Genomic DNA, 23383 nt, shown 5'->3' on the forward strand with positions numbered 1-23383 from the left:
GGTACCTTTATGGGTATAAAACACATTGAAATGTTTTACCTTATGGGGTACAATATTATACCGTATGGACCAATTGTGAACCTTAAGGAACAATTTTGTACCAGTTAAATTTTAGGGGTAAAAAACAGTTAACTGTACCTTTAAAGGTACAAAATAGATCCTTAAGGAACAGTAATGTACTCCAAAATGTACAACATTGTATTATGTTTATATACCTGTAAAGGTACAAAACGGTACCTTAGGGTACCACCCCAGTGACAAAAAAGGTACAGTTTTGTACCTTTTTTTCTGACAGTGTATACTGACCTTGTGTGATGGCAACATGTGACTCAAACCCCAAGATGAGGAATGGAAAGTTCACAACTCTTACAATTCCACAAATAGGCAAACTGGTAAGTAAAGCTGAAATGTATAAAAACTAACTAACCCTACGAAGTGCCCAAATGGTGCAAGATCGTCCTCTTGGGTAATTTCATCCTAATTTAAACATGACCCCTGGGTGTGCCACAAATCTTACATGGCACTAAAGTAAGACAGGGAGGCAAAAACATCCTGCTGGTTGACCTTCTGCTCAAAGCCGCCAGATGAAGTCCATGGGTTGACTGTGGATAAAATATCACTTAGAGAAAGTGCCGAATTGAATCCTCTTAAAACACATCTATCAACACTCCAGATTAATCAAGGCCAGTAATATATGTTTAGTATTTGTGAATATATATATAGTTTAGTATGTGATTAAAAGAGTATTTACATGGCACTTAACATCACTGCTCAATGGTAAACTTATTTAATTTTGTGAATGTTAAACTATTAAATATACAAAATACTGTATATTTTCACAATACAGCCCATTAAGAATAATGATTTACATTACATTTTACTAAATCTTTACTTTTAAAGTACCCTAATCATAATTATGATGTTTATGGTAAAATAGCAGGTTGCATTATGTTTTATTTGAAGCATATTTTATAAAAAAAAATTGTTTGATTCTGTTTGATTCAACAATATTAAGTATTTGCAAAGATATTTGTATAAAAAAAATCATTAAATAGTGTTTGGCCATGAGGACTCAGTATTGCAATTCACTGCTCAATGCAAAGTCCCACATTAGCATTGAGTATGTGAGGCCAGTCTGTATAATGAATGTAACCATTGGGTTTTCAGGCACAATATTGACAGTATTATGGTGTCATGTTACATTTAAAAGTAATAATTGCTGTGGTTGTGTTAATGTAAGATAGAGACTTTATTAAAATGTGATAATGCAATTGATCAGTGACATATTAATCTAGTTGTGATATGGTAAACAAATAGCTCAGATATTTATATTGTTTTAGTCCCTTTAGACCAAATTTAATTTTACCAAATTAATATCCGGACACTCAAGTTTTATATCCATATAAAGAAAATACGTTTTTGCAAGCTTATTGCACCTTGGGCACAAAAAGTTATTTGGTTAACCATAAGTGGTTCTTCTGTGACAAACCATTTATTAGCATGTTTATTTTAAAAGAGTGCATTAATATGTTTTCATCAAAATCTTACATCTGTCATATCTCTCTTTTCATCATACAGTACAGATTTCAGGGAAGAATTTCTGGACTTCTGTGGACGTTGGTGTTTGAACTCTCTTTACGCACTGATCTTATTGTCAGAGAAAATATGTAAAGGTATATTCCTCTGATATGAATATCCCCATGACGTGCGCGAAGCTGCTCATTTTCCATTTGCTGTCAGGAGAAAGATTAACAGCCGTCAGTCCACCCCTGCCTCCCCCTCGTTCGCTTCTCATAAATAGCAAAGCGCGCTGTGTGGTTTTATTAAAACGATTGTGGCGCATTCGGTTAAACTAATAAAGATAACAGATTTACTTAAATAGTAGCATCAGCATGTACTCAACCAAAAGCGAGGGACCGCGCAGAGGAAGATCCTTTGACTCCATGAACATTGGTCTGACACTGGAAGAGAAACAACTTAATAATGAAGTAAGCAAGTTTGTTCATCATTTCTCTTTTTTTAAATTAACTATTTTATGCATGCAACAGAACAAAGCATATATAACTTTAAATAATAAACTAAATGAAACTTTTTCAATCAGTCTTTTTTTGCAAAATATTATTTTGTGGAAAACACAACAGGTGGATGCATGCATGCAGAGTTGCACACGCAATGATGAATAAACTTCAGATGCGTTTTTATTTCAAAACTGCTGCAGTCTGAGCATTATGGTGACACCGGTTGAAATGATGAGTGTAGTGGAAATCGGACGTGACAGGTGGCTTGGCACATGCGCGCAAATGCTTTCCTCTCCTAAACGTGTTATTTATCCGCGCTTAACACCGTTACCAATCCAATACTGCGTCTTGACAAAAGCCAAAGGTGCATTAAATCAAGTATACTTAACAGAGATGTGCGTAAAAGAGCGATTAATTGAAGCCTAATCCAGTGTTAGATTAAAAGAACACGGGACTAATAATAGGCTTCCTCGCTGTCCAAATGGGATTGTTTAAAGACGACAGACACAGGAATGAACCGCAGTACTCTGTATCATAAAGCTAACGATACAATCATGTGGTCGGGAATCCTGCTGGCGGGAAGACGGGGACGATTTCTTTCCCAGATGATTGATAAAAGAAACATGGTCAGTAGATGGAAAGCTTTTAATGAAGGGATTCTAACTGATATCTTAAAATTATCTTTACATACAAAAATGAAAGATTTATTATTTGTATAGCTACTTGTTAATACTTCTAATGTAATTCAATTTTCTAATTTATTTGTATTATTTCTTGACCCCAATCCAAAGTCTGCAACCTTGAGATGTTCCAGTCTCGGTTGTATGGGATTTAAATCCCATACGGTTGGCGCTTATGTTAAGCAGCTACACTGTAAAAAAAATCTGTAATTTTACGTAATTTTTACCGTTTTATTTTACAGATTTTCCACGTTTTTTTGAAATACAGATAAAAATGGTAAAACTACAGAAATATACTGCAAATTTACATATCTACTGTAAAATCACATGGAAAACACGTCAATGTGTATACAACTGTAAAAATCTGTAATTTTACATAATTTTTACCGTTTTATTTTACAGTTTTTCAATGTTTTTTTGAAATACAGATAAAAATGGTAAAACTACAGAAATATGCTGCAAATTTACATATCTACTGTAAAATCACATGGAAAAACACATCAAGTGCATAACACCCCCATTTTTTTTTTTTGAAGATTTTTTCATTAAAAATTATTTATATACATTATAACATTACAAATGAGCTTAATTTATCGACATAGAATGTTGAGGTTTCATCATTTATTCAATGTAATAAATGATTATTTTTTTCTTAATGAAATCATAAACAGAGCTTCATTAACTCTTGAACTAAGCACCTGACTTAATGTCAGCTTAATTGTTTTTGGTTTATGAGATTGATATGTTGATTAAGATACGTTTATTTTTATATTATCAATAAAATAACTTTTTGCATATGTATGTCATCGCGTGTTTGTGTAAAAGAACCGGTGAATCAGTGGTGAATGAATTTTTGAATCGGTTCGTTGAAACGTCCTATCCGAAAGAATCAATTTGAGCAGAATCATTTTCCATTACTACTGCTATTGACCACATCTCCTTCCGCTTATCAAGTAGTTCTGCTCCGTTTAGTTTTTTGTTACGCATTTATTCCCATACTATCGTTTTATAAAATGATATAATAACACAATGATATTTAAATGACAAATATAAAGATTTTAAATGTTCAAACTGTCCCGCCCAGGCGCAAGGATACTTTGCGTTCTTTAAGCACACAGTGAGGCTGCTGCGCGCGTGAATCATAGGCGTGAATCTGCGCGCCCAACAACTTTCAGATTTCCCTTCAGTCCTGGATGTGAGGAGAAAATAAACAGGTAAATGTACATCTTATTTGGTCATTACTATGCTTCTTCTATTTAAGATTAAGCACTTGCAATGTTTACCTTTTTAAATCGTTAAACCAGTGTGTGTGTTTTAAACTTGGGCGCTGACCAGTAAATGAAACGTTATAACCGTTATTACGTTATAATTTAAAATCTTAATTGTTTGAGGTTTCATTGGACGGTAAGTTAAAGTATAACGTTGGTGTTGTTCTTTTTGTAAGATTTTATCCGAGTCTTAACGTTGGTTTTGTTCTTTTTGTAATATTTTATCCGTGTTTTAACGTTGCTAAATGTAAAAGTTTGTTACCAAGTAAGTCAACGTTAACTGATTGGTTGTCCCTGAGGAAAAACCCAAACAGACGTCGACGTTAGACATTTATAAATGTACGTTATTTTCTCCATGGTTGGAAAAATTGGTTGTAGTTATTGATTCTGGAAATTGGAATAGTGAATATTGCCACCTAACGTTATATCAAACTTCGACGCATGGTGGCATATTTTTAGAAGATTTTATATACATCATCGTTTGCGTCGTCTACTGATTCCTTTTTGTTCTTATGCATTACAACAGGAAGTTCCCCTTTGACCGCAGAGAACTTTGTTTTCTGTCCACCAAATCATAGTTAACAGCCACATCACCATCTTCAGCGATGCTCTGAAGTTGATGTTTGTATCTTACTACTGCCTGAACATTTCATACCCAGGAGACCAAGGAGCAACGCTAGAGTTCATGCAAAGGTAAAAACAGCACACACAGAATCATACACTTAGGGTGGGTTGCACCAACAAGGATTAAATTAAGCAGAGTTTAGAGCTCATCTAGGGTTTGTTGATCTCAGTTTAATTTTAATTCGAATTGTGTTGCACCACTTAAATTTAAACACAGATTAACAAATCTTAGATTAAAACTTTAAACTAAACCCTTCATCTGCGATTTATTTTGTCCACCATGTTAAATTTTCCGGTGTAATTAAACAGCAACAATGTTAACGTTGTCATTCAAAAAGGAAATAAACCGTTTATGCAAGCAAAGGTAATGTAATTTTTGTAGTATAAATCACCTACATACACCGGTAGGCTAATCTAAAGGTCTAATTCAAATAAAAACATTTGACAATCTTTTAAAACAATTGTATTGATTAACAGATCAGAAAATATTGTGACAGGAAAATCACAAAACTCAGATATGTAAGGGATAATGTAGAGGCAGCCGGTAGTTATTTGTAAATAAGCCCCGACAGTGTGATCAGGACCTGACGCGAAGCGGAGGGTCTTGTATCACACTGAAGGGGCTTATTTCCCAATAACTACCGGCTGCTTCTACATTATCCCGCTTATTACACGGCTACTTGCCACATAAGAAAAAAAACTGGACATGAATATGAATTTGAAACATTTTATTGGCATATTTGTTTTAAATTAACATTTTTATCCTTCCGTGAAACTTTGCACAGATGCATAAAATGATCGTAATACCTTATTAAGATCCTCTGCTTCATACTTGTCTGTCTCCATTTTTTCTCTTTTAGCCAGTCTTTGAGAAGTTTTAATCACAATATTTTTGTGTGTGTTGGCTTCGTAGCTGTCATGCTCTATTTTGTCAAGTTCAGTCTCAGTAAGCTGTCTGTCTCTTGTCGTGGTTGTCGAGTGTTTGTCACAAGATGGCGCCAAACAGACAGTAATCTTTATTGATCTTTATTGGCGCGGAGCGATTTTACTTGTGCAAGTAGTCCGGCTATGCGTTATTAATTTGGAGCGGTTATTATTTGAAAAGAACGAACCTGCAAATGTCTCAACTGACCAATCAGAATCAAGCATTCCAGAGAGCCGTGTAATAATGTGATATAATGAACAAAATGTGTGGACGCATTTGTCATGAAGCGCCACCGTGTGTCCGTTCATTCACTGTCCTTCGTCTGACTGGAGCGCGCGTGACAGAGGAGAAGCACATACGAGCATCGGTAGCTCTAACCGGTGCTGTTAATAATCTTTTTGAGCCGGCAAACTCACTTTGTTGAGATGTTATAATAAACGCATCTTTGAATAGCGCCACCACGCTCGCGGTATGTGTTTCTAATCATTTAGCCAGACATTTAATTGTAAAAAAACATATTTAAACTCCTCATATGCAAGTTTAAAGTTAATCCCTCATTGAGATTTAAAACAGAGTTTCAAGTAATGGAGCAACAGGATTAAAGATAATCTAGGTTTAAAATAATGATAATGAAAGCTTGATTATTTTAAAACAGGTTTAAAGTTTGGTGCAACAGAATTATTAAATAAGCTTTGATTTAAACCAGATTTAGGCCGAATCCTGGTTGGTGCAACCCACCCCTACTCTTACACACACATTCTCACTCTCACATACACTCAATTTCATGCATTTTCACATACAGTCTCTCACACACATCCTTGCTCTCACATACACTCACTTTCACATACACTCACTCTCACAAACACTTACTTTCACAGACACTTTTTCAACACACTCACACATGCATACACTCACTCCCACATATCACACATCTTCACTCTCATATACACACACTTTCACACACACATCTTGACTCTCATATACACACACTTTCACACATACACATCTTAACTCTAACATACACACTTTCACACACACATCTTCACACTGTAACATACACACTTTCAAACACACATCTTCACTATCATATACACACTTTCACACACACATCTTCACTCTCATATACACACTTTCAAACACACATGTTGACTCTCATATACACACTTTCACACACACATCTTGACTCTCATATACACACTTTCACACACATCTCTTCACTCTCATATACACACTTTCAAACACACATGTTGACTCTCATATACACACTTTCACACACACATCTTGACTCTCATATACACACTTTTCCACACACATCTCTTCACTGTCATATACACACTTTTCCACACACATCTTGACTCTTATATACACACTTTTCCACACACATCTCTTCACTGTCATATACACACTTTCAAACACACATCTTGACTCTCATATACACACTTTCAAACACACATCTTGACTCTCATATACACACTTTCACACACACATCTTGACTCTCATATACACACTTTTCCACACACATCTCTTCACTGTCATATACACACTTTTCCACACACATCTTGACTCTCATATACACACTTTTCCACACACATCTCTTCACTGTCATATACACACTTTCAAACACACATCTTGACTCTCATATACACACTTTCAAACACACATGTTGACTCTCATATACACACTTTTCCACACACATCTTGACTCTCATATACACACTTTCAAACACACATGTTGACTCTCATATACACACTTTCACACACACATCTTGACTCTCATATACACACTTTTCCACACACATCTCTTCACTCTCATATACACACTTTCACACACAAATCTTGACTCTCATATACACACTTTTCCACACACATCTCTTCACTGTCATATACACACTTTCACACACACACATCTTGACTCTCATATACACACTTTCAAACACACATCTTGACTCTCATATACACACTTTCAAACACACATCTTGACTCTCATATACACACTTTTCCACACACATCTCTTCACTGTCATATACACACTTTCAAACACACATCTTGACTCTCATATACACACTTTCACACACATCTTGACTCTCATATACACACTTTCAAACACACATCTTGACTCTCATATACACACTTTCAAACACACATCTTGACTCTCATATACACACTTTCACACACATCTTGACTCTCATATACACACTTTCAAACACACATCTTGACTCTCATATACACACTTTCAAACACACATCTTGACTCTCATATACACACTTTCAAACACACATCTTGACTCTCATATACACACTTTCACACACATCTCTTCACTGTCATATACACACTTTCAAACACACATCTTGACTCTTATATACACACTTTTCCACACACATCTCTTCACTGTCATATACACACTTTCAAACACACATCTTGACTCTCATATACACACTTTCAAACACACATCTTGACTCTCATATACACACTTTTCCACACACATCTCTTCACTGTCATATACACACTTTCAAACACACATCTTGACTCTCATATACACACTTTTCCACACACATCTCTTCACTCTCATATACACACTTTCAAACACACATCTCTTCACTGTCATATACACACTTTCACACACACACATCTTGACTCTCATATACACACTTTCAAACACACATCTTGACTCTCATATACACACTTTCAAACACACATCTTGACTCTCATATACACACTTTCACACACACATCTTGACTCTCATATACACACTTTCACACACATCTTGACTCTCATATACACACTTTTTCACACGCACACATACCCACTCTAACACACATGCACACATACACACTCTAACATAATCTCTCTCTCTCGCACATGCACACACATCCTCTCTCACGCACGCACACACCCACTCTTACATTCACACAGATACACACATCCTCATTCTCAAATACACTCCCTCACTCACTCACTCACTCACTCACTCACTCACTCACTCACTCACTCAGCTTCATATACACACCCAAACACAAACAACATTCTTACACTATCACAATCTTCTCATACTATTTCAAACACAACATCCTCTCACAAACATCTCTATGTAGCAAAAGTCCACTATAAGCATGTCATGTGCAAATTCTTATTATTCTGCTTAATTTACTTTAAAATTTAAAGCATATGTTATAGTCCATGTTTTATCACTAACAATTATTTCAATTCAACAGATGCATTTTTAAGATGAACCCCGATAAGGGGTCAAAAGTGGAGAAGACCTCATCAAAAAAGCAACCGTCAGTGAGTCCAAAGGTTCTTTCACTTATTAAAGGACAAGTTCGGTATTTTACACTTAAAGCCCTGTTTTCAGATTGTTTATGATGAAATAAAACGGTTTCGACTGAAACTTAGACATATGCGGCTGCCCCGAGAATTTTCGGGTGTTTGTTGTTTCACCTCCCACCTCTACAATGGGTTTATAGGTGCACTGGAACAATCCTTCCTAAAATGCATTAAACTTTCGTTTACAAAGACGTGAAACTAACCGAGTGGTCAGGGGTGTTCCAAAATATATATATATATATATATCTGTATCGGCGTATAAGCCGCAGATATGCAGCCGATATGAAGTTCCTTACAGAAAACATTAAATGCTTTTGAAAGATGTAAGTACTTGTTTGTCCAGCAGAGCACAACATTTTACACCTGGTATTAAGACGCCCTTTGGTCAATTGGATTATAAGTGGGCGAGAGAGACACATTCCCGTTTAGATTTGGTGTTTTTAATCCGTCTCCTTTGTCAACTTGCGAGTTGTTTAAAACGCAAGCGGGAGAAATAACGCGAAAGGACGCGTTTAAACTGACGCGCAGTCTGTCCAAGTACAGCTGCTTCTGCTGTTACTAAACATGCTCATTTCAAAACGATTGATTAAATAAGCTCGCGCAACTTTACACCCTTGCTAAATAAAAGGCGTGGAGAGCAGACGCTTTAGTTTTATAAAAGTTTAAAGTCCCGGCAGAACACTGTGGGTTCGCGTCATAAAAAGGTTGTGCAGTACATTAAACATAACCCTACATCAGTATGTTGTCAGTAAGTCAAGGATTGTCGTCTTAACGGTAAGTTTCTAATTAATTTGTGAAGTACATAACTTACTGTAAAGCTAATAAACAATGACTTTATAAGTTTCCATTTTAAAAAAAAATAAGCCCAATATAACATTATTCTCATCAAAACTGACAATGATTTAAGTTATATGTATTTTGTTTTGTTTGTGTTTTAAAGTTATTTATAATAAGTCAAGTTTACTGTTTTGGGCACTTATATCAGAATCATTTTGGATAATAAAGTTTATTGTTAACTTGTAAATCACACCTGCCTATATTACATATCTTTGTCACGTCATTTTAAGTGTTTGATCACCACATTTGTGGTGTGATCATAGAATGATCATTGCAAAAAAGTATGTATATATAGTATATTCTGTTAATGTATATAGTGTATTATATGTACAGTAGGCTACTGTAGTATAATATACTGTAGTATATGTGTACTGTACTATAATATGCACATAAAGATTATCGGCCGATATATTGTTATCGGTCTTTTTTACTCCCTAATATCTGTATCGGCATCAGCCCCAAAAATTGCATATCGGTCGGGCTCTACTATAAACCCATTATAGAGGTGGGAGGTGATACAAGAAACACCCAAGAATTCTCGGGCCAGCATCATATGTCCAAATTTCAGTCAAAACTGTTGTATTTCATCATAGACAATCTGAAAACAGGGCTTTAAGTGTAAAATACCGAACTTGTCCTTTAACAAAATTGCAGACTTAAAATGAATGGAGTAAAACTTGTCCGATCTTTATCCAATTATTATTATTATTGTTATTATTATTATTTCATGTTTCATCGGTTGTCATGATGAATTATTCTATTCACTGTTCAGTTTTAAAGGACATTTTAATAATTACTTGTTTACCAAACTGCTATATTGTTGTAGTTTTAAATGTAATTGAATTTTAACTTTTAGACATTTTCTTATTAAAATTTAATACCACTGCAGTTATGAACAATTATTTGAAGAGTTTGGTTCCAAAACGCAATAAATCCATTTTGACAAATTTCGGTAAACACGTGTTTTCTATACCAAGAAAGTGACAAGATGAAAACCACTATTTTTTGTTACAAACTTTCACATAGCGTCTTTAGGTTATAAAAACATAAAAAATTCAAATCCATAACTTGATTTTCAAAGATTTATTATAAAAAAATATTATTTAATAATTATATTTTCCACAAAATGCAATAAATCCATGACAAGTTTTTATTCAAAATGCTATACATCTATTGAATCAATCGCCTATATAAATGTGCATTCATCTTTGCCATGTTATATTTATTTAGTTGACTAGTTGTACACACTAATTAAAAATATAAACATTAATGTCATTAATCAAAACACTTACTTTGTCATATTAAGAACACTGCGGTTATACTTGACGTCGTCGCTTAACGTTTTTCACAGCGATCAGCTGTAAAATGTTATGGTCCTGCTTAATTTTCGTTGACTTTGAGTAAAATTATGAGTTTTTCATAAGATCCCCTGGGGTCAATGTGTTAGCATGACAGAAACTTGATGCTGTCGGCCCGGGCAAACAAGCACCCGTCTCCCGAGTGCCTCTTGCGTAAATTATTAGATGTTGATGGCTTACGTTTCTTTCCCGTCACAGAAAACCATCACAGGTTTATCAATGCTAAGTATTATTTTGTTTTCGTTTGTTTGTTGGTGATCACAAAGTACACAGTAGATGAGGAAAACTAGGATTTTGTGTACTCAACGCGCCGCCATTGTTTGTTTACATTGCGTGGAATGGTGCGCTGTAATCTGTGGAGTGGAGTTATGGCTTTTTGTAGAAAAGAGGAGCGGCATTTATTGCATTTTGGGGAAAAAGGCAGAAAAGATGACAGAATAACACGGCGGATATCGAATTTTGCGTAAAATTAAGAATTTACTTTTTAATACTGACCTGATATAATACTGATTCTGGCAGTAACTTATTTTTTTCAAAAATGGCGTTTATTGCGTTTTGGAACCAAACTCTTCATTTGTTATATTGTAATATATATTTGTAATATTGTAATATTGTAATATTGTTGTGGTTGTAATGAATGTTTAATTGTTATACAGTTATGAGCAAACTGTTGCTACTGCCTACAATCTTTATACCTGTATATTGTTGCATTTTTGAACAACTTTTATTGGTATATTTTTGCAGATGGTTAATAAATTTTTGAAATACATTTTGCATTTATGGCTGATTTATTCAAATTACAGCAGTGTTTACACTTTTTAGGGTTTTTACTTAACTTAACACAATATTCAAGTAAAGTTCATTATTGAACATATTGAACACAAAACATTAAAAATACAGAAAAATTCTGTAATTTAATGTGCCTGTTTTTTACGGATCTTTTTTACAGTGTAATGTAAAATTACAGAAAAAAACTGTTTTTGTATTACGGAAAATTTCTGTAATTTATTGTGCCTGTTATTTAACGGTATTTTTCCGGCACCCCAGCTGCCGGAATTTTACCGTTTTTTTACGGATTTTTCGTTTACATTATAATGTAAAATTACAGAAAAAAACTGTATTTTTGTATTACGGAAAATGTCTGTAATTTATTATGCCCGTTATTTTACGGTATTTTTCCGGCACCCCAGCTGCCGGAATTTTACCGTTTTTTTACGGATTTTTTTTTTACAGTGTAGGTCATACTGACTGGCGCTGTCCGTGGTACTGAATTGACGCAGACACATTGACATTAAAGGGACAGTTCATCCAAAAATGACAATTTCGTCATCATTTACGCACCATCAAGTTGTTCCAAAACGGTATACTTTTCTTCATTCTGCAGAACACAAAGGAAAATATTCAAAAAATGTTTTAACCAAACAGTTTCGGAGCACCAATGAGTTCTATTTATTCTATCAAAGACAATGGTGCTCCAAAATCACAAACATTTCTTAAAACATCTTCACAATAATTTTTTATACATGTTTAGAACAACATGAGGGTTAGAAAATGCTGAATAAATGTACATTTTTGGGTGAATTTAATTGGTTGACCCTGTTTGCAGTTGGTCTTTGTAAGCCTTACATCTGTCGGTTTCTGGTTTTATTTGTATTCTGTTTTTTTTTCTATTATCTTTTATATAGCTAATCAGTTTTTAGTTTAAACTTATTGAACCTTCTTCACTAGGCTAGGCTGTGATCATTTTTATTATTTTTATTCCTTTTTTAAATGTTTATTATAATTAAATTAAGTTTAAATGGTTCGTACTGCTAATTGTATTATTCTTAAAATAATAAATGAAAGGCATGAATGAACTTTTACTCAAAGTTTTTAAGTTAAAATATAGGTGGATAATATAAAATATAATTCTTAGGGTTTACGCTTGATAATGCAAAAATAGGGGATATATTCAAAACACAAACCTATTCGCCTATACAGAAGAAATCATTTAAACGAATGCAAAGAAAGTTGCACGAGTGACCTTGCATGAAGTGATTAAGTGTTGTTTACGACACTCTTTTAATCCGCATGATCTGATTGTCACACACTGAGCACATGCATTAGGTTTGGGTTTTAAAATCGGGTCGATATTTACTTCAACTGAACTCAATCAGCTCATCTATCAAATAAATAATCATTTTTTTGTGCACAGTCATTCTTTTAAATTTGTGTTTCAATCTGTGCATCCATGGCGACCAACATCAAATTGACCGATGCTGTGTGCATGTTTTACAGATGAACAAATCTGCTTTTCCAAAGATTGAGGAAAATAAAGACAACAAAAGCGAATCTACAGAGAGAGGCCGAGCAGCTGTTGTGTTCTCTCTGAAAAATGAAGTCGGTGGACTTGTAAAGGCACTTAAACTTTTCCAGGTGAGAAGCTAAATTAATTTGGGGTTTAATCACATATTGTGAAGGCTATCGGCTTTGCGCGTGCAATAAAAATAACAGCAATGCACAAACCAACAGGAAAAGCACGTCAACCTCGTGCACATCGAGTCCAGAAAGTCAAAAAGGCGCAATTCGGAGTTTGAGATCTTTGTGGACTGCGACAGCAACCGCGAGCAGCTGCACGATATCATTCAACTGCTGAGAAAGCACGTGAACGTGCTTGAGATGGACGCGCCCGACAACCGTCTACCAGAGGAAAGCGGTACGTGTATTAATTACAATAACGGATTTTTGCTAGTCACCCTAATAAAGTATTAAATATAGTGAACTTTTTGCAGATATGGGGAACGTGCCGTGGTTTCCGAAGAAGATTTCGGACCTGGATAAATGTGCGAACCGCGTGCTGATGTACGGATCAGACCTCGATGCTGATCATCCGGTAAGCGCGCAACTTTTCTCTTGACCTACGTCATGGCTGGTCATCAGTATGACGTCATCACTTACCGCTCACTGTCCGGTTGTCTCCACAGGGCTTTAAGGATAACGTCTATCGCAAACGGAGAAAGTATTTTGCAGACTTGGCCATGAGCTACAAACAGTTGAGTGTTTTTAATGTGTTTTTAAATCTTTTGTAATTAAATACTTTTTTATTAAATAAAAACGTTCATGATTGGTTGGACTATTAGGTCTATATTAAACTTGATGTGATAAAAAAATCAGCTTTTTTCTGAAAAACTAAAACCATCTAATAACTAGCTTACACCCTTTCTTTTACTGTCTATGCTTACACCAAACAAGTTTACACTTATGCTTTTAGCAGACACTTTTATTCAAAGCGAAATTTTTTCATCAATATGTGTGTTTCCTTGGTACAAACCCAATTCTCTATTAATTGAGCTAGGAAGCAGGTAGCTACTGGTTATTCCAGTATAAAAATGATTGAATTAATATGAAAAACATTGCAATTGCATGTTAAAGTTGTGTCTTCTTTATCACAGCGGAGAACCAATTCCCCGCATTGAATTCACAGAAGAGGAGGTGAAAACATGGGGAGTCGTGTTCAGGGAGTTAAATAAACTCTACCCATCTCACGCCTGTCGCGAATATCTGAAGAACCTGCCCATGCTCACCAAACACTGCGACTTTCGCGAGGACAACATCCCACAGCTGGAGGATGTCTCACGTTTTCTTAAAGGTGAGAGAAGGGGTTGCCAAATCCTCACAATTTTGTGCCTGTGTATACGATTAATGTATTTATATACTGTTTTGCACCATTTCAGAGCGCACTGGCTTTACCATTAGGCCTGTGGCTGGATATCTCTCACCGCGGGATTTTCTGGCAGGTTTAGCGTTCCGTGTGTTTCACTGCACTCAATATGTCAGACACAGCTCTGACCCTCTCTACACACCCGAACCGTGAGTACACTAACAATCTGATACCAATTTCAAACCCATAGACTGTAAAAAAATATGGACGTAGTGTCCGTGAAGTTACCTATAGGCAGTGTTCGAATTATGACAAAGATTATGTGTTAGGAATCACACACAATACAGGAATCCCAGCGCAGAGGTCTTTAATTCAAAATGTATAAAAGAGCACACTCAATGTCATCAGGTGGGAATATAAAAGGGAAAATACTTGGTGAATCAGTAATGTATAAATAGATAACTCTCAGTGTCCGTGTATGTGATGGATAGATGAAGAGATAACACTAGCGATGCAGACCACAGCGATCTCCTCTGGATGGTCACAATGTGGGAAACACAGCCGGGCTGTAGGACCTCCACAGAACAGTACACACAGAGATGTAATCCTGGTGGGCAAACAGAGAGATTCCTGGCGGGGCACAGAGAGAGAGAGAAACGGTCAGTGTCTTCAGCAGAAAGCGCGCTGGACAGCGCCCTGCGGCAGTCAGAGCGAAGAGCAGAATTACGCGCTAGAGCGCACTGCGGCTGTCAGCGTCTTCAGCAGAATTACGCGCTAGAGCGCACTGCGGCTGGACAGCGCAAGGTGAGAAATGTTGCTTGGAGAATCCACTGACTGAGAGTTCGTAAAGACCTGACAGAAGTCACACCAATCGGGAGAGACAGACAGCAGGGCAGGGAAATCTGATGGGGCAAAGGCAGCAGAGAGCACGGAGAATAATAAAATATCACAGGAAACAGAGACACGACAGGACTGGAACTAGACAAGCTAGCGGCAGGTATATACAAAGACGAACTTGCAAAGAACAAAGGAAACGAGGGGAATTTAAATCACACCGGATTGGACAATAATAAGAATCAGGTGCGGGACGCCGGTGAGAGAAGTCAGAGGTAATGAGATCACCAGGTGGAGGACGCGCACGTGTGGAGCTGTCAAAACAAAAACACAACACATAGAGAAACAAAGACAAAGCAGCCAATAAGACCGAAATCATGACAGGACTCCCCCCCCACGACCGCCACCAGGCGGTCCATGAGGAGACTCACCCCGTCGCCGGCGGAGATCCTCTATCAGCCCAGGGTCCAGGATGTCCCGGGCCGGTACCCAACACCTCTCCTCCGGACCATATCCCTCCCAGTCAACGAGGTATTGAAATCCCCTACCCCGGCGACGCACATCCAGTAAAGACTTGACTGAATACACAGGGGCACCATCTATAAGCTGAGGGGTGGGAGGGGTGGGGGCAGAGGGAACAGGATTAAGGTTGGAAAAATACACAGGCTTCAGCTTAGACACATGAAAAACTGGATGAACCCGACCGAGTGCTGGGGGCAATCTGAGCCTGACCGTCACGGGATTAATAACCTTGACAATGCTGTATGGCCCAAGGAATCGTGGAGCCAGCTTGCGAGAAGGCTCACGGAGAGGTAAATCCTTGGACGAAAGCCATACTTTCTGCCCACAGATAAAACGGGGCGCGGTTCTACGGTGACGGTCGGCCGCGGCTTTGGTTCGTCTGGAAACCTGGCGTAATGTAAATCTAGCCTTTCTCCAGGTGCGTTTGCAACGACGGACAAAAGCTAGCGCAGACGGAACCACCGCATCGGGTTCCTGTGATGGGAATAAAGGGGGCTGAAACCCCATGGACGCTTCAAAAGGGGACATGTTAAGGGAAGAAACAGGGAGAGAATTATGGGCGTATTCAACCCAGGGTAACTGTTGGCACCAGGAGCTCGGATATTGCGATGTCAGACAGCGGAGAGCTCTACCTAAATCTTGGTTAGCCCGTTCACATTGCCCGTTGGTCTGAGGATGATACCCTGAAGACAAGCTAGCTGTGGAGCCTATTTGTCTACAAAATTCCTGCCAGAAACGAGAAATAAACTGAGGACCCCTATCTGAAACAACGTCTGTGGGCAGACCATGTAAGCGAAAGACGTGCTCGATCATAACCTGGGCAGTTTCCTTGGCAGTGGGCAATTTGGGCAAAGGGACAAAGTGAGCCGCCTTGGAGAAGCGGTCGACAATGGTCAAAACTACAGTGTTTCCCTTAGAACTAGGCAAATTGGTTACAAAATCGATAGCGATATGTGACCAAGGACGAGAGGGAATGGGTAATGGTTTGAGCAGACCAATAGGGGCTTGATGAGAGGCCTTATTACGGGCACAAACCTGACAGGCTAACACAAACTGTCTGACATCGGGACCCATGGAGGGCCACCAAAAACGCTGACGTACGGTAGCCAACGTTCTCCGAACCCCCGGATGGCAAACAAACTTGGACTCGTGACCCCACCGGATGACCTCGGAGCGAAGCGCATTCGGAACCCACAATCGACCCGCTGGGCACCCTTCTGGCACTTCCCCCTCCCGGCCGGCCCGTCTCACTCGTTGTTCTATTCCCCAGCGCAGGGCACCCACCACCCGCCCCTCCGGGAGGATGGTTTCGTCCCCAGCGGAACCGGGGCTTTCGAACAAACGAGAGAGAGCATCGGGCTTAGTATTCTTGGAACCGGGCCGGTACGAGAGGGTGAAGTTAAATCTGTCAAAGAAGAGCGCCCAACGAGCCTGACGAGAAGATAACCTCCTGGCTGAACGGATGGATTCGAGATTCTTATGATCCGTCCAGACCAGGAAGGGCTCCAAGTTCCCTTCTAACCAGTGACGCCACTCACCCAAAGCCAGTCTGACCGCCAGCAGCTCCCGATTGCCTATGTCATAATTTCGCTCTGCTGGGTTTAACCGATGGGAGAAAAAGGCACAGGGATGCACCTTGCCATCCTTAGCAGACCGCTGAGACAAAACGGCGCCTACCCCGACATCCGATGCATCCACCTCCACAATAAATTGAGCAGCCGGATCTGGAATAGAGAGAACAGGAGCGGAGATAAACCGGGACTTTAAATTATCAAAGGCCTCCTGAGCGCTGGAATTCCAAACAAACCTCTCCTTAGTGGAAGTGAGAGCAGTAAGAGGTTGAGCAATCTGACCACAATTTCTGATAAATCGCCGGTAAAAATTGGCGAAACCCAGAAATCTTAATAATTCCTTACGGGAGTCGGGGACTGGCCACTCGGCCACCGCTTTGATCTTGGCTGGGTCAGGACGGATCTCACCGGGGGCAACAACAAAACCCAGGAACGAAACCGACTTACGATGGAATTCGCACTTCTCCGCCTTGACATACAGCTTATTTTCTAACAACCGGCGTAAAACTCGGCGGACATGCTGAGTGTGTTCCTGCATGGAGGGGGAAAAGATGAGAATATCATCTATGTACACAAAGACAAATTTGTTAATCATGTCTCTCAGCACATCATTGACCAGAGTTTGGAAGACAGAGGGGGCGTTACAAAGGCCGAACGGCAGAACGCAGTACTCAAAGTGTCCGGTAGGGGTGTTAAAGGCTGTCTTCCATTCATCTCCCTCTCTTATACGGACCAGATGATAGGCGTTGCGTAAATCTAGCTTGGTAAAGAACTGCGCCCCCTGCAGGAGCTCAAACGCAGTAGACATTAAAGGAAGGGGGTACCTATTCTTAACAGTAATGTCATTCAAACCCCTATAATCGATACAAGGGCGCAGGGAGCCGTCTTTCTTGCCAACAAAGAAAAACCCCGCCCCTGCAGGCGAGGTGGAGGGACGGATGAGACCGGCACGCAGGGCATCATTAATATACTGGTCCATAGCCTCTCTCTCAGGACCCGATAAGGAATAAAGTCTACCCTTAGGCGGAGAAGTGCCGGGGAGGAGATCAATAGCGCAATCATATGGCCGGTGAGGAGGCAGGGAGGTGGCCCGGGCTTTACTAAACACCTGAGCGATATCCGCATACTCCGCCGGGACTCCGGTCAAATCGACCGCCGGAACCTGAGGAAGAGAAAGAACAGAACCAGAAACAGCAGAACCAAGACAAGACACATGACAAGACTGGGACCAAGACAAAATAACACTATGCTGCCAATCAACGTGAGGATTGTGTTGCGCTAACCAACCATGCCCTAAAATAATGGGAGACAGAGAAGCATGAAGAATATGCAACACAATCTCTTCACGATGATTGCCAGACACAGAGAGACTCACAGGAGAGGTGCAATGTGTAATGCGTGCCATCTGCTGCCCCTTAAGGGACCAGACATCCAAAGGGGATTGGAGAGGGACAACCGGAACACCCCAGGCGCGAACCAGAGCTTCATCTATAAAGTTGCCCTCCGCTCCAGAGTCGAGAAGGGCAGTGGACGGATGATCTCGCCCAGCGAAGGACAACATGACGGGGAGTTGGGTACTGGAGACAGGGGAGAGTTTAGAAGTAGTGGCGCCCACCAGAACTCCTGGGCTCATAGAAGGACGACGGTTCTTTAACGGGCAAGTCTTCGCAAGATGTCCGGGCCTCCCGCAATACAAACACAGAGAATTCTGTAGGCGTCTATCTCTCTCTCTCTGTGACAGGCGCATGCGCCCCAGCTGCATGGGCTCCGACCTGACAGGGAGTGAAGAAGAAGAGGGGGAAGCGGTGGCCTCGTCTATAGGAGTTCGCTGGCGAAGAGATCGTCGCTGGTTGCGGAGCATTCTCCGGGCTTCAATCCGGAGCGCCAGATCAATAATAGCATCCAGCGTGGGGGGAAGATCGTGAACAGCGACTTCATCATGGAGATCATCAGACAACCCCTTCGCAAACTGCGCACGAAGAGCCGCTTCATTCCAGTGGCAGGCAGCCGCTAAGGTCTTAAACTTAATAGCGTAATCGGTGACTGTAAGCCCTCCCTGAACCAGAAGAGCCAGCCGAGCCGCAGCGGCGTCCCCGCGCACTGAGCGGTCAAAGAGCCTCTCCATCTCCTTGCGAAAATCACCAAACGACCGACAGCAAGGATCGCGAGCATCCCACACGGCCGTAGCCCACTCACGCGCCTTGCCAACCAGAAGGGCAATCACAAACGCCACCCGGGTGCGCTCAGAGGAATAGCGGCGGGGCTGGAGGGCAAAAACCAAGGAACATTGTGACAGAAATGCCTGGCAAGAGGAGGGATTACCATCATATGGAGGTGGGGCTGTAGCATGAGGCTCCGTCGGCGAGGACTGCAGCTCTGTCTGCGACGACTGACTGGGTTGGGTGGTATCCAAACTTGAGGAAAGGTCCGACATACGGGCAGAAAAGTCCTCAACCTCCGCGGGATTCATACTGGCAAGTTCGTCCTGTTAGGAATCACACACAATACAGGAATCCCAGCGCAGAGGTCTTTAATTCAAAATGTATAAAAGAGCACACTCAATGTCATCAGGTGGGAATATAAAAGGGAAAATACTTGGTGAATCAGTAATGTATAAATAGATAACTCTCATTGTCCGTGTATGTGATGGATAGATGAAGAGATAACACTAGCGATGCAGACCACAGCGATCTCCTCTGGATGGTCACAATGTGGGAAACACAGCCGGGCTGTAGGACCTCCACAGAACAGTACACACAGAGATGTAATCCTGGTGGGCAAACAGAGAGATTCCTGGCGGGGCACAGAGAGAGAGAGAAACGGTCAGTGTCTTCAGCAGAAAGCGCGCTGGACAGCGCCCTGCGGCAGTCAGAGCGAAGAGCAGAATTACGCGCTAGAGCGCACTGCGGATGTCAGCTTCTTCAGCAGAATTACGCGCTAGAGCGCACTGCGGCTGGACAGCGCAAGGTGAGAAATGTTGCTTGGAGAATCCACTGACTGAGAGTTCGTAAAGACCTGACAGAAGTCACACCAATCGGGAGAGACAGACAGCAGGGCAGGGAAATCTGATGGGGCAAAGGCAGCAGAGAGCACGGAGAATAATAAAATATCACAGGAAACAGAGACACGACAGGACTGGAACTAGACAAGCTAGCGGCAGGTATATACAAAGACGAACTTGCAAAGAACAAAGGAAACGAGGGGAATTTAAATCAAACCGGATTGGACAATAATAAGAATCAGGTGCGGGACGCCGGTGAGAGAAGTCAGAGGTAATGAGATCACCAGGTGGAGGACGCGCACGTGTGGAGCTGTCAAAACAAAAACACAACACATAGAGAAACAAAGACAAAGCAGCCAATAAGACCGAAATCATGACATTATGTTGGGTCCCTTAGCTAAGCTCCCTTTTGGAGCCAGTTTATATGCAGTTTAAGTCATTTCCGTTTTGGCTTCACGATAGAGACCGGAAGGTTGCCCCTTGGTCAAACATGCAATACATGAATGCTAAGGGTATGCATTTAAGTTTTAAAGTTTTAAAACTTAACTTGTTATGCATTTAAGTCATTAATATTAAAGTTTGTAAATAACTTGGAAAATAAAGCTCTCCCTTTAGAAGTACAAACATACATTAAAAACACATTAAAATGCATTCAATATACATTTATCATTTATCAATAATAAATTAAGGCTGACGCATTATGTATAAACGTTGCACTTGAAAGGCTATTAAAAATGTTTCATCAAACATTTATTTCATTCATTTTTTATTTTTATTTTAAAAGGATGACCTCATCGACCTTGCCTTGTTATGCAATATTATGTACAGATGTAAGAATTTCTATTCTAATCTAATGGTTATATGAACACACCTTTGTCCGTCTGTTTTAGAGACACATGTCATGAGCTGTTTGGACATGTTCCTCTTTTGGCCGAGCCCAGCTTTGCCCAGTTCAGTCAAGAGATCGGTCTTGCATCACTTGGGGCATCTGATGATTCTATTCAGAAACTGGCCACTGTACGTAAAAACAAGTCTTCCTTATTTTGTTATTTTATAATGTTTTAAAATAATTTTATACATATGGCTATTCTTGTGCATTGTATTATTTATATGTATTATATCTGCCATATTGTTTTTCAGTGTTATTTCTTCACCGTTGAGTTTGGCCTTTGTAAACAAGATGGAAAGTTAAGGGCTTATGGAGCCGGTCTGCTGTCCTCCATTAGTGAGCTCAAGGTAAGGAGCATTGAAAAGTAGTCTTTGTTTAACACAAAAGCTTTATGTTAACTACGTATAGTGCACACATTTCAACTGGAAAAGAGGGATGATGTCTTGTTTTGTGTTGTGTCCAGCATGCTTTATCAGGAAACGCCAGAATCTTGCCCTTTGACCCCAATGCTACATGCAAACAGGAGTGCATCATTACCACCTTTCAGGACGTGTACTTTGTTTCGGACACCTTTGAGGAAGCAAAGGCCAAAATGAGGTATGTGGGCAATTGAAAACAAACCCCTAATCTGTTACCGTTAATTTGTTAATAATCAATAATTGTTGAATAATATAAAAGGGTATTGAATAATTTAAGTTAAAATTCATATAAATCTGTATATGTTGTATGTTCTGTAATGCTTACTATTCTTTGATGTTTTTCTCTATTACTAATCTTTTTTTTATTAAATAAAATATTAATTGTAGGGAGTTTGCAAAGACCATTAAGCGGCCGTTCTCGGTACGTTACAACCCATACACACAGAGCGTGGATGTTCTGAAGGACACAGCCAGCATCAATAACGTTGTGGAGGAGTTGAGACATGAGTTAGACATCATTGGAGATGCACTGAACAGGCTCAACAAACAGTTAGGCGTCTGAAGACTACAACTACATATAAACTTATAAACTACATTACCCATCAGACCTTTTCTCTCATGTATGTTATCCATACAAACATACTTTTTTTGTCACAGCACATCACCTTTAGAGTAACTTGAGTTTTTTCATTCTGATTTAAACTTACCAAACTAATTTAAATGTTCTTGTTATATCTTTATAGGTTATATCTATAGTTTGGCTCTTATTTGTTTGAATATGTGTTTCAACAGCTGAACTGCTTAAAAGTGGAGATCTTGTATATTTTGCAAGGCAATGACACTGAAGTTAATGTTAGTCTGTTGTGTATAACTGTCTGCTCCATATGTTTATATGGGTCTTTGTTTATTCAAATATATTGTATTAAGAAAATGTTTAGAATATTTTGCTTTTTGTCTCATATGTGCACAGTATTATAAAATCAGTTTTGTACCATTGTGAGCCTAATGCTATAACACTCGGTGTATATCTTTGTGTTATTTTGCCCGTTTACTTATTTTATATGGATGCTTCAATTATTTGTAAATGGATGGTACTCTTATAACATATAGTAGAAAGTAAAGGTTAATTTGCATTTATTTATTTTTTAATAAGCTTTTAATAAATAAATTATTTTAAGAAGGTCTACCTATAAGGACACAGTTTGATATTCCTAATGAAGTAAGCCTACTAATGCTTTAAGATGTAGATGAATGTTATACTATATGTACATGCTTGTCATAAATAAAATCAATTTATTATTTTTGTACTGCACATTATCATCGTTTACACTTCCTTTTTATTATTCTATGTGTGTGTAGTGCCCCTGGCGAAAGGTCAACACCAAAAAATTATTCCAATATTAGCGCCCAAACTAATGGACGATAACGTTATTGTAAGCACGTGCAGTTTCACATTATTAATGCGCGGGTCATT

The 23383-nt window shown here is 39.3% G+C and overlaps 1 protein-coding gene across 1 annotated transcript; it reads left to right on the top strand.

The window, feature by feature from the left end:
• Positions 1-1816: 1816 nt before the first annotated feature.
• Positions 1817-23173, top strand: tph1a (tryptophan hydroxylase 1 (tryptophan 5-monooxygenase) a). The gene is made up of 11 exons (XM_065291528.2): positions 1817-1988; positions 13311-13448; positions 13545-13728; positions 13805-13905; positions 13997-14064; positions 14465-14661; positions 14747-14882; positions 21492-21618; positions 21742-21837; positions 21954-22087; positions 22297-23173. Exons 1-11 carry the CDS (start codon positions 1893-1895, stop codon positions 22469-22471), a joined length of 1452 nt encoding a protein of 483 aa, XP_065147600.1. The 5' UTR covers positions 1817-1892; the 3' UTR covers positions 22472-23173.
• The last annotated feature ends 210 nt before the right edge of the window (positions 23174-23383 follow it).

This window comes from Paramisgurnus dabryanus, chromosome 23 (genome assembly GCF_030506205.2).
Source record: "Paramisgurnus dabryanus chromosome 23, PD_genome_1.1, whole genome shotgun sequence".
Lineage (NCBI taxonomy): Eukaryota > Metazoa > Chordata > Actinopteri > Cypriniformes > Cobitidae > Paramisgurnus > Paramisgurnus dabryanus.